This window comes from Panthera uncia (assembly GCF_023721935.1).
Source record: "Panthera uncia isolate 11264 chromosome A1 unlocalized genomic scaffold, Puncia_PCG_1.0 HiC_scaffold_17, whole genome shotgun sequence".
NCBI classification, from domain to species: domain Eukaryota; kingdom Metazoa; phylum Chordata; class Mammalia; order Carnivora; family Felidae; genus Panthera; species Panthera uncia.
Genome location: NW_026057577.1, coordinates 71,546,109 through 71,565,085, shown reverse-complemented (window position 1 = coordinate 71,565,085; position 18,977 = coordinate 71,546,109). Strand labels below are relative to the sequence as shown.

At 37.4% G+C, this 18,977-nt stretch overlaps 2 protein-coding genes across 3 annotated transcripts in view; one reads left to right on the top strand and one right to left on the bottom strand.

Moving 5' to 3' along the window:
* SLF1 (SMC5-SMC6 complex localization factor 1) overlaps positions 1-14,181 on the bottom strand; it is an 82,661-nt gene extending 68,480 nt beyond the window's left edge. The window contains exons 1-4 of the mRNA XM_049648589.1: positions 14,085-14,181; positions 2,607-2,720; positions 2,371-2,446; positions 988-1,228 (exon numbers count right to left, since the gene is read on the bottom strand). Coding sequence (XP_049504546.1) covers positions 988-1,228; positions 2,371-2,446; positions 2,607-2,720 — 431 coding nt within the window. The 5' untranslated portion in view covers positions 14,085-14,181. The remainder of the gene's footprint in view (positions 1-987; positions 1,229-2,370; positions 2,447-2,606; positions 2,721-14,084) is intronic.
* A 78-nt stretch (positions 14,182-14,259) lies between these two features.
* The window catches only part of KIAA0825 (KIAA0825 ortholog), a 385,194-nt gene continuing 380,476 nt past the window's right edge, over positions 14,260-18,977 (top strand). The window contains exon 1 of one of the 2 annotated variants that reach the window (XM_049648590.1): positions 14,260-14,355. The gene's annotated coding sequence lies outside the window, so the exon portion shown is untranslated. The remainder of the gene's footprint in view (positions 14,356-18,977) is intronic. The other variant, XM_049648591.1, reaches the window with a different exon arrangement.

Here is an 18,977-nt window from a genome sequence, read left to right as displayed (position 1 = left end):
CTTGTACTCAAATGTTCATGGCAGCTTTGTTTATATTAGCACAAATGAAAAAAACAAAAACAAAGACAAAAAACAAATGTCTATCAATGAGTGAATAAACAGCAATACATCTGCTAAGTGAAATACTACTAAGCAACAAAAAGTAATGAATCTGGATGATACAATAACCTGGATGAATCTCAAAAATAATGAGTTAAGCAAATGAAACTATACCAAAGGAATATATACAGAATTCCATTCACATGAACTTAAAAAAAAAAAGACAAATTTAATGTGTGGTGGGTGACACAAAGGAAGTTAATGGTTGTCTTACATTGGTGGGGCAAAATTAAATGTGCAATGACACAAGGGAACATTGTAGAATTACATAATTGTTACAGATCTTGACAGTAGTGTGGGTGTGTGTGGGGGAAACATGGGTATATAAATTTGTCCAAATTCATCAAAATGTATACTTAAAATGTATACATTTTACTTACCTATAAATAAAACTTCTGTACAGGTGACAAAAGGCCCTTGCATCACCCCTAATAGTTATCACAGTCCCAGAATACAGTTTACTCAGAAGACTTTTAAAAATATGATGTAAAAAACAGGAAGAAACAAAGGAAACAGTATGAACCATGAAGCCTGCACTATATAGACCCAGAAAAAGCCTTGGTAATACAAAATTTTAAATTGCTTCAAAACTAAAATCAAAATCTTTTAAGCTTTATTTTGCTTGAGTTACCCAAAACAAATAACATGGAAAGTTAAACAGAAACCCCAAGAGTAATCTAAATCAATACTGTAAAATAGATTTTGTTCTAGTAGACACATATACTTAAATGTACAGAATGACTTAACTCTGAGTTTAAAGAGTAAATCATCATGGCTCAATTGGACTAAATCACAAATTTCAAAGAAATTCAAAAAGGTATTCATGCAAACCAAAATTATTTTTTTTTGTTCATTGCTTTAGCTTTCATGAGATTGAACTCCTCTTACCTTACAAGAGAATCACTTCGTTTATCAGCTCTAACAAGGAGGACAACTTTCCATCTATGGAAGGCTCCTGGAGCACCAGTGCGTTTCAGCTCTTCACGCCATCTTTTAGGTGCAGATTGCATTTGAGGCGAATAATGAGAGTCTTTTTCAATTTTATAGCCCCATTCATAAGTTGTTTCATCAAGCCATCTGCCACTTTTGGCACTATGAATTATGTAGTCCTTAGTTAGTACCCACTTTCCTAGAAAGCAAACCAACTGTCAGTCACAAAATAATTTGGGTTCTAATGAATGGTAAACAATAAGGACTAAATATCAAATAAAGTTTGACCTTTTTCAACATGAGACCTTTAGGCTATGTTACCAACACGATCTTTGAATTATGTTTGTTTCCCCAAATTTTTGGTAGAGGGTTACAATGTCACTGAACATTGTATGCAATTTTTCCCATAATAATTCTAAGTCTAAAAACATTACTGAAGAAAATACAAACCCAAGGCTTAATAAAATACATGTGGTATTACTTAAATTATGTCTACTATTACTATTCACCAAGTTGGCTGAGATTTATATTTTTCCTCCTATGCTAATAACTTTTGCAATGATGTTTACAGCAACGTTACACTTTGTAAAAGAAATTTACAAACACTCTTGCACCTTCTTTAACTGGGCATCAGTAATTGTTTTCAACAGCATGGACAGTATAGGTTTTCATTTTCAGATATAAAAATGAATCCAAGTATCCTTTTGGTGAGTTACTCTAAAAAATAATAAATTTACTGGCATTATATATAATTTTTTTCTGAAAATTAGTGGACTGATGACATGCCAGATCAATCACAGTAAAAGAAACAACAAAAGGAACATCAAGGATGACAAAGATAGAAGGGAGGACACTAAATCCCAAGTTGGACTTAGGGAATTTAAAATCTTAGAAAAACAAAACAGCATGATCATTGCTTCATAGCATGGGTGGGAACAGAGGCCGTAGAAGGAGAACAAAGTCTCTTTTCAACAACAGATCAAAGAAAACTTGACTAGAACAGTTCACTGAAGCTTCAAGAAACGCTTTTTTTTTTTTTTTTTTTTTTTTTGGCATTTTGTGCCTATCTTTTTTGTTAATTTTTTTTTTCTGACATAAAACATTTATGTAAGACACTAAGTCTTTGGTAAAGTTAAGGATTTCTGCCTCTTTGATACATTTTCGTGTGTTACAAAGTTTTCCTTAGAAAAATAAAACAAAAAAATATTATAATATATTTTCAGAAAAATATCAGGAAAAACCACATTTATTTGATATAATAAGCATACTATCTTTTGGTGATGAAGGTACTTCTTTTTTCACATGAAGATTTTCATTCAAGGAGGAAAGTAGTTAATTTACCTGCTGCACAAGCTGCTAAAAACTTTTCACTTTTACACAAGCGTTCAGCTATAAGATGTGTACAATTTTTGTATTTCTGGAAGAAAAAAATCCAAGTGAAGAAACGTTACTAAGGTAAGATTTCCTTTATAGCACATTTATTTTATTCTTATAATATCAAGAGGACATTTTATCATTCTTAGGCCAATATTATTTTTCAATTCTATTTTAAATAGTTGGTAAGTTTCTGTACTCACCTCACTCTTAATAAAAGTGCAATCTAGTTTTAAAAGCAATTTGCCTAGAGCTTCCTTTTCTTCCATCTTAAATCCCGTCATCTGGATGATATGCTTTGGAGCACCATCTTCCATCTAACATATATACACATAAAGATAAAACATGTTAAAGATATTATTCACAGGATTGACATTATTTTTTTAACTATGAGTGCAAAAATAAAAAAAATAAAACTTAAACATAAAAAGAATTAAACATCTAAGGCTATTGTCAATACCACTGTTAAGATTGCTTATGTTCAATAGAAATTGGTTTATAAAGTTATCTTCTCAAAATACAACTGTAAATAGATTTTTTTTTTCTGTCTTGAACACTGAAAGTTTCCATCAGAACATCACTTGACACTAAAACACTGATGAATGAATACAATTCTTCAGAAGGGGATATTTAAACAATATTAGTATAATAATACTAGCTTCATTTTAAAAGCACTCCTTTTGTTAAGGTCTTACACAACAAGTACAATATGGACAATGAAACCTAATCTTACCTTATAACAATTTTTAAGGTGCTTATGGATATATATTGAGAGTATGTGTAAGTAAGTAGAGATGATAAAACTTATGGTCCCATATCATTTACACCAAGTAACTTAGTATAGTAGGTACATATAATGAACCTGGATTCTATTCCCAATATACATTTCTTAACTCTGCTATATGTTAGTTTCATCACCTACAAAATAAACTGAAAAAAAAAATCAGTTTTCAAGTTTATTTTTTTATTTTTTTTATGTTTATTTATTTTTGAGAGAGAGAGAGACAGAGCAGGGGAGGGGCAGAGAGAGAGGGAGACACAGAATCTGAAGCAGGCTCCAGGCTCTGAGCCATCAGCACAGAGCCCGATGTGGGGCTCGAACTCACCAACTGTGAGGTCATGACCTGGGCCCAAGTTGGACACTTAACCAACTGAGCCACCCAAGCGCCCCTCAAATTTATTTTAATAGGAACCTTAATCTACATTTAAATGTTATTCATAAAACATTTTGTTCTTGAAGAGGCACATTTATTAAGCAAAAAAGATTACACCTCACTGTATTTTTATTTATTTTTTTTAAATGTTTTTTTTAAAAAGTTAATTTACTTATTTTGAGAGAGAGAGAGAGAGAGAGAGAGAGAGAGAACAAGCAGGGAAGGGTCAGGGAGAGAGAGGATCCCAGACAGGCTCTGTGCTGCCAGCACTGAGACTAATGTGGGGCTTGAACTCAGAAACTCTGAGACCTTAGCTGAGATCAAGAGTCAGATGCTTTACCTGCTGAGACACTCAGGCACCCTCACAGTATTTTTAATTAGAACACAGAATTTTGTTTGTTTACATGACATCAGAACTTCAGAACTAGATAGTATCATATAGAAAATCTACTTTCTCTTTATAGATGAAGAAAGCAGGGACTAGAGAAATTGGTAATTTTTCATTTCTCTAACAATTATGTCACTATGGCTCTAAATTAGTGTTTAATTAATGCCGTGGAGCAAAAGCAGCTGACCCTTTAAAGACAATTAAAAGGAAACTAAAAAATTATACCTGTTTGAGGCCAGGAATAGTAACAGCTGGTGACAAGTGTTACATAGAACAAGACGAGTATAAAGACAAGTGTTCTTTATAGAAAGTCTACTGTCAAAGACCAAACGTATATAGGTACTAAATATATATGAACTATACATACATATATGTATTTAAGTAAAAGTTGAGATTCATTCTTGAGTAAAACCTGAAAGAAAGTCTCACTGTGAACAATTAAAAGCACTATTCAGGGTTATGAGTGAAGCTTCATTTTCTTTGCTTAAGGTTTCTAAGAGGAAGAACTTCAGCTGGAAATAAGCCTGGTTTCTCTCTACCCTTCATCACTCCTTGCTTTGGGAGGAGAAGTTACCTGAGAAAACTAACTGGATATGTATGCTTTGCTGGACCATCCTCTTGCAAAGACAAGTTCCTATTAATGCTTTCTGACATGTCCCAAGAAACTGCCAGTAGTAATCCTGCAGTGTGGTGGGTAAATGAATTCTGAGATTAGGTATTAAGAAGCACACTTGAGTTACACAAAGCTAACTCTTCCAAACCAATTTTTAATCAGTAAAAAAGCTGATATTTTGGCCCCAAAATAATGAATTTTCTTATTTCTCTAGTGGCTCCAAAAGAGGGAAAGGGATGTAATGCATTAACCCTTTAAAATCCTAAAAATCAAGATACTTAACATAAAGAATGTGTCTCTAAGGATAAGGTTCCTCAATGAAACATTTTTTTTTAAAGTTAAAAGGTTCTGGTACAAAATTATAAAATGCACAAAACAGGGCTTGTTATCATATGAAAAACCACTCATGAAAATACAACCAACACTAAGTAAATTATAAGTGGCTTCTTGCAGAAGGAACTCCTTATAAATCTCTTTAACCATGTTTATGGGATATATGACATAGCTGCTGAGTGATAATATCCACTTATATAGACTGGTAATATACAAAAACTTTACAAAGAATATGCTCTGTTGCTTGAAACAATGACTCAGTTTGATGCAGAACACATTAACACATGTAGAATAAAGCCACAAGTGGATTACAAGGCATATGACCACAAGTAGGGAGAAATGCTGCTTCTATTAATTCTATGGATATAAATAAATCCTTCAGGCAAATTTCCTTTAAAAAATGATAGGTCCTCCTTGAAAAAGAAAGCAAAGCTGGAGGCTTCACAGTTCCAGACTTAAGTTATATTACAAAGCTGTAGTGATCAAAACAGTAAAGTACTGGCACAAAAATAGACACATCAGTGGAACAGACTAGAAAGTCAGAAATGAATCAACAAATATATGGTCAACTAATCTCTGACAAACCAGGAAAGAATATCCAATGGGAAAAAGATGGTCACTTCAACAAATGACGCTGGGAAAACTGGACAGCAACATGCAAAAGAATGAAACCGGAACATTTTCTGACACAGGACACAAAAATAAATTCAGCATGGATGAAAGACCTAAATGTGAGACCTGAAACTATAAAAACCCTAGAGGAGAACAGAGGCAGTAACCTTTTTCTAGATAGGTCTCCTGAGGCAAGGGACAAAAGCAAAAATAAAATATTGGGACTTCATCAAAATAAGCTTCTGCACAGAACTAAGGCAATTTAGGAACGGGAGAAGACATTTTCAAATGAAATATCTGATAAAGGGTTAGTATCCAAAATATATAAAGAATTTATAGAACTCAACATGCAAAAAAACCCAAATAATCTAATTAGAAAATGGGCAGAAGACATGATAGACATTTTCCTAAAGAACACATCCAGATGGACAAGAGACACATGAAAAGATGCTCAACATCACTGATCATTAAGGAAATACAAATCAAAACCATAAGATATCACCTCACACGGGACAGAATGGCTAAAATCAACAATATGAGAAACAACAGCTGTTGGTGAGGATGTGGAGAAAGCAGAACCCTCTTGCACTGTTGGTGAGAATGCAAACTGGTGCAGTCACTCTGGACAACAGTATAGAGGTTCCTCAAAAAGTAAAAAATAGACCTACCCTATGATTCAGCAATTGCAATAGTAGATATTTACCCGAAGAATAAAAAAATATATATACTAATTTTTTATTGGGGATAAATGTACCCCAATGTTTATAGCAGCATTGTCTATAATAGCCAAATTATGGAAACAGCCCAAGTGTACATAGACTGATGAATGGATAAAGATGTGGTATATATACAATGGAATATTACTCAGCCGTAAAAAAGAATGAAATCTTGCCATTTGCAACGACATAGGTGGAGCTAGAGAGTACTATGCTAAGTGAAATAAGTCAGAGACCAACAAATATCATATGATTTCACTCATCGATGTAATTTAAGAAACAAAAATGAGCAAAGTAAAAAAAAAAAAAAAAAAAGAGAGAGAGGGAGGCATACCAAAAAACAGACTCTTAACTATACAGAGCAAAATGATGGTTACCACAGGGGAAAGGAGTGGGGGATGGATTAAATAGGTGATAGGGAATAAGGAGTGCACTTGTGATGAACATCAGGCGTTGTATGGAAGTGCTAAATCATTATACTGTACACCTGAAACCAATATTACACTGTGTTAACTGAAATTTAAATACAAACATTAAAAAAGAATTAAAAAACAATTAAATAAGCAAAAAAGAAAATGGTAGGTCCTTTAAGAAATACTAGGTAAGTGGGGTGTCTGGGTGGCTCAGTTGGTTGAGTGGCCAACTTCGGCTCAGGTCATGATCTCATGGTCCATGAGTTCGAGCCCCGCGTTGAGCTCTGTGCTGGCAGCTTGAAGCCTGGAGCCTGGTCTGGATTCTGCGCCTCCCCTGCTTGTGGTCTCTCTCTCTGTCTCTCAAAAATAAATAGATGTTAAAAAAAAAAAATTAAAAAAAAAGAAATACTAGGTAAGTGAAATTCAACACACCAGTGAAGATCATCTTGGTATTTTTTTTTTTTTTTAATGTTTATTTTAGAAAGAGAGAGAGAGAAAGAGCAGGGGAAGGGCAGAGAGGGAGACACAGAATCCCAAGCAGGCTCCAGGCTCTGAGCTGTCAGGGCAGAGCCAGACACAGGGCTCTAACTCATGGACCAAGAGAGCATGACGTGAGCCAAAGTCAGATGCTTAACCAACTGAGCCACCCAGGTGCCCCCCAAAGAATAATAAAAAAGAATTAAAACAAACAAAAAGAAAATGGTAGGTCCTTTAACAAATATTAGGTAAGTGAGATTCAAAATACTGGTGAAGATCATCTCGGTATTCTAGTGGAAAAGCAATCTAACTTTTTATATTTCTTGAGAGCCACTTTTATCAGAGGAACACAAGTGTTTTAGTCATATTTATATTACCTACTACATTTATTTTGTTTATGTATTTTAAAGATTCAAAAAGCTATTTAGTAGGCTATTCGAAGACATGTTGCCAAGAGAGAGGCTGATTAGCTTTAAAAACCTAACATTTTGCCCATCTGGCTTTTCTAAAATATTGACATATATAGACTGTTTAATAATCAGAATATACATACAGAAAGCAATGAATACAAAATCACTGTAACATTATTATCCAGAATGTTCTATTTAAAGATTCTCCTTTAAATTTTATTCTTCTGCTTCCTGAGAACTAGATGTTATATAGAACTACAAGGGGGAAAAAATTATACTATATTCCTCTTTTCGATCAAGTTAATTAACAGCTATTCTATAATTGGAATGTTTATTATTATTTTTTTAATGTTTATTTAGAGAAAGAGACAGCATGCAAGTTGGGGAGAAGGGCAGAGAAGAGAGAGAGAATCCCAAGCAAGCTCCACACTCCGCATGGAGCCAGACGCTGGGCTCCATGCCACGACCATGAGATCATCACCAGGGCCAAAATCAAGAGTCCAGTGCTCTACTGACGGAGTCACCCAGGGACCCCGGAATGTTTATGATTATTGGCATTTTCGCACATTTTGATGTATAAATTATTAAATGACTTGGATGTGCATCATGCAAACTTTTCATCTTAAATCATACTTTCTTTGCAGTGGAATAAATACATCCATTTTGTATATTTAACAGCATTTTCTATCACAGCCAAGAGTTCACACTAAAATGAAAAGAGGACCAACTACTTAATAGAAATCAGGAAAGCTCTTTTAAAGCAATTTCTTTCCTCTGAAAAACAATTAAAAATGAAACTGAAACTAAACAAGCAAGAAGAAGGGAAGTGTGAAATAACAGCATGTCCTGATTCAAACATTATGCAAATACTAACGTTAAAAAACAAATAAGGGGCGCCTGGGTGGCGCAGTCGGTTAAGCGTCCGACTTCAGCCAGGTCACGATCTCGCGGTCCGTGAGTTCGAGCCCCGAGTCAGGCTCTGGGCTGATGGCTCGGAGCCTGGAGCCTGTTTCCGATTCTGTGTCTCCCTCTCTCTCTGCCCCTCCCCCGTTCATGCTCTGTCTCTCTCTGTCCCAAAAATAAAAAAAAAAAAAAAAAAAAAAAAAAAACAAAAATACAGGGCACTTATTTACAAGTTTATCAGAAAAACTGGGCTATTAGCTAAACTTTCACAGAAGTGTGAATCCTAGCAATGGCACAAACTGACTAGCACAATTTTTTAAAAACAAATTGCAGGGGCACCAGGGTGACTTAGTCGATGGAGCATTCAGACTCAATTTTGGCTCAGGTCATGGTCTCATGGGTTTGTTAGTTCCAGCCCCCCATCAGGCTCCACACTGACAACACAGAGCCTGCTTGGAATTCTCTCTCCCCTCTATCTCTTTCTCCCCCCATCCCTCCTTCTCTCTCTCTCTCTGAAAATAAACATTAAAAAAAAATAAAAATAAATTCCATTAACCTAATCAAGTAGCATCCTATTAGCAAGTGTTCTAGTTTAAGTAACAGTTTACAATAGATTTAGCAATGCTTTTTAATACTATAATCCTATGACAAACTTATTGGCTGGATCACTGATATAATTCATACAGATACATGAAAAAATTGATATTTGTATACATAGAAAAAGACATTTATAGATACATGAGTAGTGTTATTTATATTTATTAAATCAGTGGTTTAATGATTCTTCCTATGACCCTGCAGGATTAAGAAAACAAGAAACAACAGCCTGATATGCCCATAAGCCCAAAGAGAGGATTATATAATACTGGTTTAATAACTACTAATGACTCAAACAATTCAACGTCCTTATAAGAAGTGTCAAGTTTTATGTGGGTGATATGTTCTGGGGTACGGAGGATCAAGGGCTAACTGCCAGATGTCTTCCAGCACAAGAAAGTAAGTAAACATGCTGCAATATAATTCTATCATTGGTATTTCTAAGGAAATGATAGCTTTTTCTAGAACTTGTAGGGAGTGGTCCTTCAAGCATTCACACAGAAGCTACTATCCTAACACAACAAAAAGAAGAGAAAACAGAGAGCATTTATTTAAAGTTAAAGGTTTTATCTTTACTGTCAAAAAGTGAAAAATTACACACTAGATTCTTAGTTACAAGAAAATACTTTTGTAATAATTTTTTTTAAACATAGTAAGTATTTAAAAAAATAGTTACTTACCTTGAACCATATAATACACACAACTAAGCAGATAATGATTGTGAACAGAGCTGGCATTTATGCAGAGAAAGCAACTGTCTCTGTGGTGTGGACTTTCCCAAAATATCTCCCACATGGGCCTATCCCTGATGCCTGAAATTCCTGTGCAGTTGGTGTTGGTTGGAAATGCAAATAAACCTATAGCACTCATCATAATTAAGAACATTTTATTATGTACTAGCTTTTTAGGGTCTATGAATTCTTTACAATGACACATAGCTAGAACATAACTGAAGAGTATGACCGAGTGTATAGAAAATAGAAGTCAGGGAGAAGTAGAGGCAGGAATACAGTTGAATGCAAAGGTCTGGTTCAGGAGGGACGATAAAAAAGCAGGGTGTAAACCACTGAGTGAAAGAATAAAGTGCTGCAAAAAATGGGCAGGGATGCTCAACAAGGTTTGTGGTAGGAAAATAAGCATAAATGTCTGATCCTCTGATTACATTGATTTTATGATCAACCATAATGCATCCTTTAAGTTATATGCTAATAATTAAGATAAAGGATTTACTTAAAAGTTTATGTATGTGAAAAAATAACATACATATATATATAGACAAAACTGAGATGATATAGTTCTGTATTTTAAGTTTTATTTAAAATATTATCATGTTCATTTTTCCATGTCAGTGAATATTCTTCATCCTTTCAAGGCAACCAGTAAGTAACTGAAAACTGAAAACTAAAGTTTCTTAATGTTATTCTAGCGAACTATTTTGCTTTTAAACCTACCTCTCTTTTGATTTTAAATCTACTAAAGAAAATCACTTCTAAACTTCCCTTTTCTGGAAAGGATATACCAAGTTTAAATACAATCAATATTGCTGCTTTGTCAAGAGTTTTAAGATTTTCATGGTTTCTCCTACCTAAATTAGCGTTTAACAGGGAAAGCAAATAAGTGAAAAAGGGTCAAAGGGTTGGATCTCTGTTTTAACCAGTATCACAAAAGGTATATACAAATCACTGTATTCATACTGAGTGAGATTACTGTTTGGCTCTGAATGCGGTAACATCAAGTGAAATTTAGGAATTCTGTACCCTCTTGGCCTAAGAGCCAAATTAGGCCTTTTTAAATTTCATTCAGCTGGCCTTTGGAATTTTTTTCTTAAAGATGTAGTGTCCATTCCTGCCTCTTCCTTTAAAGATACAAAATATGTGTGCTTGTGTGTATTTGACTCCAGTGTGTATAGGTCTCCAGTGGTGAGACCTAAGGCACGCTCTTATTCCAATGGCATTACTTGGGAAAGGAGTAGTCATACTCAGTCTTTTTGACGGTAAATTTAGCAGAAGAGGGAGCAAATGAAGTTGCAGCAGAATGACTCTGGTGAGGAAGAAATGGCAGGCTAAGAGGACTTATGGAGATATTCCATCTATCCAGTACCATACAAGGAACAAGTGCACTGGAGATGCTACTTTTATGGATAAAGCCACCCTTAAGGAAACAAGATGGACAAGAGGGGCCAGGTTCAGGGAAAAAAGAATGGATAGACCGTCTATGTTGGCTAGCTATGGGGGATGAAAGTCAAACCTGCTTTAAGTACACTAGGAACTTTGTATTAATTACTTAGTAGAAGCATAAGATATAAAGTTAAACAAGCAAGAGTTCACTTTTAATGAGGACCCAACTATAGTCTGTATACTACATGTTAGTTCCTTCCCTTATTGACAATTTAAGTGCTGTTTACCCTTCTTATATGGATGAGGATACTAGAGAATCTTAGCGATTAAGAAACTAGCTCGAGGGTACACAGCTAGCAAAATGGTGAAACCAAGGTTTGGTTCAAAGATCTGCCTGTTTCTGTTTCTAAACGCCTTTTCTACAATACCACGAACTTAAATTTCAGAATTTAGCCTAATACTTTTAACCACATTATAATTTTACAAATTAACCTATTTTTAGCTAGTACAAGAGAAAAATATACCGCAGGAAAAGGAATCTACTATGAGGGTGAGGAGATATTTAAATGAACAGTATTACTGAAAATATTTAAACATAATTAAAAAAATAACACTAATGTCTAAAATTTCAACGCATTTCTAGGAACAATCTAAAGAGTGCCATTTTTTTTATTACGAAAAAGTAAATTTTCATTATTTTCTTTTCAAAATGGATCTCAGATGAATTAATTACTAGACTAATTCATATGGGCTTTTCTCCATCAAGAACAAGGAAACAGACTATTTCAAAGTAATTTTGATACAGAGAAAGTAAAAACTAAGTCAAACCTAAAAGTTTCAGGGAGGGGCACCTGGGTGGCTCAGTCCGTTAAGCATCTGACTTTGGCCCATGTTGTGCTCTGTGCTGACAGCTGAGAGCCTGCTTCAGATTCTGTGTCTCCCTCTCTGCCTCTTGCCCACCTGTGCACGAGCGCTCGCGCTCTCTCTTTCTCTCTCTCTCGAAAATAAACATTAAAAAAAAGTTTCAGGGATATTTTGGGGCGCCTGGGTGGCTCAGTTGGTTAAGTGTCCAACTCCTGGTTTCAGCTTATATCATGATTCGTAGTTCCTGAGTTGGAGCTCCACATCGGGCTCTGCACTGACAATATGGAGCCTGTTTGACGTTCTCTCTCCCTCTCTCTGCCCTGCCCCCTGCTCATGCTCTCACTCTCTCAAAATCAATAAACCTCTAAAAAATAACTTAAAAAAAGTTTCAGGGAGATTTTACTTTTAAGCAATAAGATGTCCTTAGAAGGTTAGAAAGAGTACATAACACATTGTGCAGGATACGTTTTCCATTAGCATATTTATGGACAATTACAAGAGTTACATATTTCATTACAGTTGTATTATTGAGAAAGAGGATTCTGTACTTTCTTTAGGTTTTATTATTCACAGTCTATACGCAATTGTTCATTTTAAAAAGTGTTTAAGCAATGAAAAGATTACCTTAGAATTAGTAAGAAAAATACTCTTTAGTTAATAAAGCTATACTATTGGTTAAAAAAAAAAAAAACATTTCCATGAAAATTTTGGATACTATTATGAAGTCATGAGAGGTATGAATTTTGATTATGAAAGGCAGCCACATTTAACCACTGTTTCAAAGACTGTTTCACATGACTATGCTTTCTGCTTTAAGGAAGCAAGAAAATATTACATCATACAATTGAACCTAAGTCAACAGGCAAAAAAAAAAAAAATCGTTACTTAGAAAACAGATCTAAAAGGGGCTTATCTGCATTACTTGAAGGCTAATGGTCTTCACAGTAATTTATAACTTCAAGTGTTCAAAACATCCTGATTCACTTAAATTAACAATACTCTTTAAATCAGATATAATCAAGTTAGACATAAAAATACACCCCCAACATTCAACTTATGTACTGAACACCTGCAATACAGGTTATCAAAAGTTCCTAAAACGAGAACACCTTGCATATCAAGATACCTAGATACTTCTAGGTACTGAGGCATAACTTAACATAAACCAAAAAGTTCACTAGGCACTCTGTCGTCACACGTCTACTGTAAATTCAATTTAAATGTTCATACCTAAAGTCTCAACGAAAAAAAAATTGGGGAGGGGGACAGGATAGTCATTTGTCAAAAAAAGAGCTGGTGACGTCCAAAAATCAGGCTCCATCTAATTTCTGGGTCAAATCCTGACAGGAAGTATCTGAGACAAACCAAAAAAAATTTTTTTTCAATATTTAATCAGACACTTTGGAAGTGGGAGGAAATGTGAAAATGATTAGTCTTGTTCCCAGACTCAGGCAGCTAAGATATTATAACCTCCAGGAACGTACACCCTTCTTTTAGGAAAAGTGTGTGCGTATGTTTAAAGGCATACAGTAGCCGCAAATACATGATCATTACCATTTGGTTATGTTAAAAAATTCTACCAGGGAGAAAAGAATGGCACCACTTTCCCCGTCACTGGTAGGTGGGCCAGGGGGATCCGAGCCACCTGCACTGACGCTAAATTATGGAAAGCAGCCAAGAGACTCAGCGAGAGGCGTCCCAGTCGGTTCTATGGAAACGAGAGACGCGGGTGGCCTAGCGCCTTCCTGGCAGAAGATCGACCAGCCAAGATGCGCAAACAGGAGGCGGGGGAAGCCGCTCAGCCCCGCACTGCGGAGACTCTCGGCGGCGGTCCCAGCCGCGGCAAGGGCGGAGCGGGGCGGGGTCTGCGACCGCAGCCCACCAACGCGGGCGCAGAGCTCAGCGAGGCCGGGCGAGTGGGAACGAATGGTGGCTGCGGAAGGCAGGAGAAGCGGGCACCGCCGGCGTTCAACCCCAGCCCCTTCCCAATCTCACAGCCGGGCGCCGCAGAAACTTCGGGGGCAATGAGGAAACAACCCCAGAGAGTCAGGGTACAGTGTGTCTTCCGAGCTGAGGCCCTTTACCTTCCCTGCCGGAGAGTCTGGGCTGCTTCCCTCGGGTGGCGGTGGTGACAGGGGAGACGACCGCCGCTGCAGCACTCGCTACCTCACTAATCCGGGCTCTGGGAAATAATTTCCCGCCGCGCGCTAGGCGGCCCCGGAAGCTATTGTACCATTTCCGGGTGGTTGTCAGTGACGCTCTCGATCTGTCGTCAGGGTGGTCCAAGCGGGTGCCTGACTGGGTTCTGGCGGGAGGGCCAGGTTCTGCTAGATGTGCGTCAGACGTGGGAGACGGGTAAGTCATTTTTCTGGGTTGCCTCCTGGGGCTGATAGTTCCGACCGGTCGGGGCCCGGTGTAGCATCTTAGCAGGACCAAGAAGTGAGCGGGAGAGGGTTGAACCAGGAGTCTGCATCCAGCCATAAAGCGTTTGATTCGCTGCTGCTGGAAAAGGCCCCGGGATTCCGGCTCACCCCGTTCTCCACGAGGACAGTCCATCTCCAACTTGGAACTCGACCTCGGAATCCCAACTGAGGCCAAAGACAATGTGTACCCCGATTTGTAGTAGCGAGTCTTCCAGTATCCAAGGAGTGTCATTACTCTCCCATTGGCAGGATTTAGTCACTCTCGATTTTCGAGAGCTACTTTACCATCCTTGTCCTGGCTGTTTCCATTGCCTTGGGTTGCACCTTTTACAAATGTTTGGGATGAGGGAGTCGTTCATGTTTGGAATTAAACGTTCCCGCCGCTGTTTGAATTGGGTAAGAAGGTGCTTTGTTTTCCTGACTACCACGAGCTCCTGGACCGTAGATGTACGTTTTAGCTTTAGGAAACCTGTGATCACGAGGGAGAAAGTAGGTGTAGCTTCAGACAGAAGTGCTCTTGCTCTGCTCCAGGTTTCCTCCGTAATGAAGGATTCGGGAGAATTTTGAAGACTGAGGTACCCACAATAACTGTAAAGAGATAATTGCTTGCGATGGAGAGATGATGTGAGGAAAGGTGTTCTCTCAGTGGAAGGTTTGAAATATGTCATTTAGGGAACCTTGGGTATTTCACTTTTATGTATGCACTTTCTTCAGGTAAGTAGTTTGCCTTCACCACCTTATATTTAAATCACTACTTTTCCCCCTAAAAGGCAGCTAATTTTTATTCCCAAACAGCCGGTTCCAAAAAGAGTTCTAGAAATTACCCTAAAGAAAAAAGCCCCTGATGCATTAGCCAAATTCCTTTTTACCTTTTGAGAGTCATGCAACCATATTTAGGACAGCACATTGATATTCTGATCTCCTTGTTGATTCACAGTTCAACTTTTGTAATATCCTCATTCGGTCCCAATTTTACCATGTTTATTTAAACTTGTGTTCTCCATTTGAAAGGATTGTAAATAATTGAAGGGAAATTACATGTGTCAATATAGCAACTAGTTTTTTAGACAGGCAGTGATCTTTTGCCCTTGATTTGTGGTCTTTGAAATTTATACAGCCAATGACTAATACAAATAGCTAGCATTTGCCAGGCACTGTACATTCCTTGAAGTTACTACCATTCATTCTACAAGAAAACTTGCATTATCCCTGTTTTGCCAACGTTTTCTACTGAGACTCAAAAACATTGTGACTGAGACTGAAAAACATTCCCACAAATTATATAATCAAATGGCACAATTGAGATTTGAACAGTCTACGTGACACCTAAACTTGGGCTGTTTTTACTGTGCTTTATACTCATAAATAACTATAACAGAATCATTCTTTTTATTCTCACGTAAAATTGGATAGACAGTATGTCACATTCAAAAGTCAGAGGGATAGCAAAACTGGAGTATAAAGAGATTTTAGGGATGTGTTAATGGGTTAACGGATTCCTTACGTTAAAGTATTAAAGATTAAGGAATGTGTTAAGGATTTAAGGTATCACCATGAAGTAACTTTGTCATATGAATAATCCGGTTTCTTTTCTATGTTGATTCTTGGCCTCTTTTAGCTTCCTAACTCAAACAAATGTAAATAATCTAAAGACCATCAGGATATAGATGACTCTAACTCCAGAATATCAGCTGTCTTTTTAGACAGGTGTTTCCTCTCTTTCTCTGTCTCTATCTCCCTCTCTCCCCCCACCACACACAGACACACACACACACACAACACATGAAGAAAAAGAAAAATGAGGGGCGCCTGGGTGGCTCAGCCAGTTAAGCATACAACTTCGGCTCAGGTCATGATCTCATTGTTCGTGAGTTAGAGCCCCACATGGGGCTCTGTGCTGACAGCTCAGAGCCTGGAGACTGCTTCAGATTCTGTGTCCCCCTCTCTCTCTGCTCCTCCCCCACTCACGCATGTGTGCGCTCTCTCTCTCTCTCTCTCTCTCTCTCTAAAATATAAACAAACATTAAAATTTTTTTTAAAAAAAGAGAAAATGAATGAGCACAAACTTCATAAAATTGAACTTTGTAATGCCCTGTAAGGAATTGCTATTTATTGGTTATTAGCAAAACTGTTACATTTCATTCATGTAACCCTCAGACAGATGGTGCTTATCACACATTTTAAGAGTATCCTTAATTAAACATACCCGTTCCAGTATTCTATTTTATGTAGCGAAGAAGTAGCCTAATTGTCAGGGAATTTACTAAAATTTCATTGAAATGACCAATATTATAAATAACATAGAACTTAGTTATAAAGAATATCCTATTTTATAAACACAAGTATATATGTACAGCTAGTCTCAAATACTAATGTTCATTTTATTACATTGTATTAACTTCACTGTGTGAAAGGTGTTTGCTTTGCGTAGTTCATAGGTATATCTCAGGTGTTTGTTATCAATCCAATGTTACTGCTATGAAGATTGAGACTGTATCTTTTGTCCATTATCCCATATTCAGCATTTAGCACAGTGTCTTGCATAGGGTAGGGGCTCAGTAAACATTTACTGAAGGAGTGATTGCTTTTCAAAATGTTCTTTATCCACAGAGAAGTATTTGTACATGCGTTTTTTTTTTAAAAGGGTCTTACCACATACTTATTTATCGAAACTCACTTGGATGCTGAAATGTAATGTCCACTCCACACTCATCCTTAAAAGGCAATGTGGTCCCTTGCGAAGAAAATGGGACAGTGAGATGGGAGATAAGAGAATAGCTAATATTTATTGTTGTTTACACTCTGCTATGCAGTGTTCTATTTTATCCTCACAGAACTATATAGAGAGTATTATTACCCTGCTTTTACAGATGAGAAAACTAAAGCAAAGATAAGCTTGCAAATGGTCCTAGGTTACCATACTCATCAGGTGCCAGAGCTGTGATTTGAACCATTGCTCACTTCAGAGGCCACTACCTTACCCACTTTGCTATACTGCCTCTATTTGGATTTTAATCCTGGCTCATCTACTAACTAGGTATATACACAAAGGGAAATTTATTTCTCTGAGGATCATTTCTCAAATACTCAGAGTAATACTTGGGAGTCAGCTAAAGTCAGAGGATTTTACAGCTGAAGGGACCTTATAGATCATTTAAACCCACCCTCATGTGTTATAGATTAAAAATTAGAGACTATACAAATCAACTAAAAATAAATGAAAAATTGTCCATTATTCTACTCCAGCCCCAGTCCAGCACCTGCCTATTACCCCCTACCCCCAATCTGCTCACCTGGTTAGGGAGTAGTCCTGTCCTTCTTAGTGAATGGATGGCTGAGACTCAGGGCTCAGGCCCAGCCAGAGGTGGGAGGAGACTCCAAGGGTCCATCTAGCACTCCGTTTCTGGGGCTTCTCCCTGAGAGGACATGGATTCACATCAGTAGTGTGGGGATTGGTTTATAAGCACTTTGTTCCGACAGGGTGGGGGCTGGGCACTGGCACCTAGCTGAGATGCTGTTGGGGGTTCAGGTTTGCCTGGGGGTGGGGATTCTCTGAAGCCGTGAGGTCTTCTACTCCTGGTCTCCGTGGCTCCTGCCCCTTACTGATGTCTGTGACTCTGAGCAACTACCTGCCCGTGTCTAGGCCTCAGTTTCCTCAATTGAAGTCACTGGGTAGGGGACGCTTGCCTCTTTCCTCCCAGGAGTGGGTCCAGGACCTCCATGATGGGGTCAGTCTTGGGTCTCCTCTTCCTGATCTGCCTGCGTGCAGATCCCCAGGATTGCCACTTTTGGAAGATCTTCCACAGGCCTTTGCTACAGAAAAACAAAATAACAAAAACAACACCAAAAAAACCCCGCACCTTGCCTCACCCACCTTCCAATGTTTGCATATATTGCTGACTTACTTCCAATACGCAGCTCTGACTGACGTACTGCACAGTACTGCTAGGCCGTGTTCTTTTAGAGGCTGGGAAACAACCAGGGATTAATCCTTAGACATGATGATTCTACAGACGCCTGACTTACCTCTTCAGGTGACTCTGGTTAAGGGAAGTTTTTGAGTGGTGCACACAAAAGACTGCAGTTGAATCAAGAGATAAAGGTAAAAATCAGCATAGAAATATTAAAAAGTATCAGGAAGTGTGAAGAGAATACTGTCTGCCATCCTCAACTGCTGACATGTTATTGGAGACAGGTTTTTGAAACAGTGCCCCAGCAATTTTCCTGTAAACTTTGGTACAAGTCAGTAAGGAGAGAGGTGGCTCAGGCTTAAGTTGCTAATAGAGTATCTATAATATTTATGAATACCCGTGTATTCACAGAGAGAGAAGAAACATATATAGCTGTTTAAATCATTTGGTGGATTCTCTGCTGAATCACATTCTCAGCAAAATTAGCTAAAACTAAAAAAAAAAGTTATTTTGATTAATTAGGCAAAACAGTAAAATGTAAAGCAGCTGAATTCAGGTAAGACCTGCATATGAGCTCAAATTCATGAACTTACACATGATTTGAAAGGATTTACTTAAGTTATTTGAGCTCCAATTTGTTCAT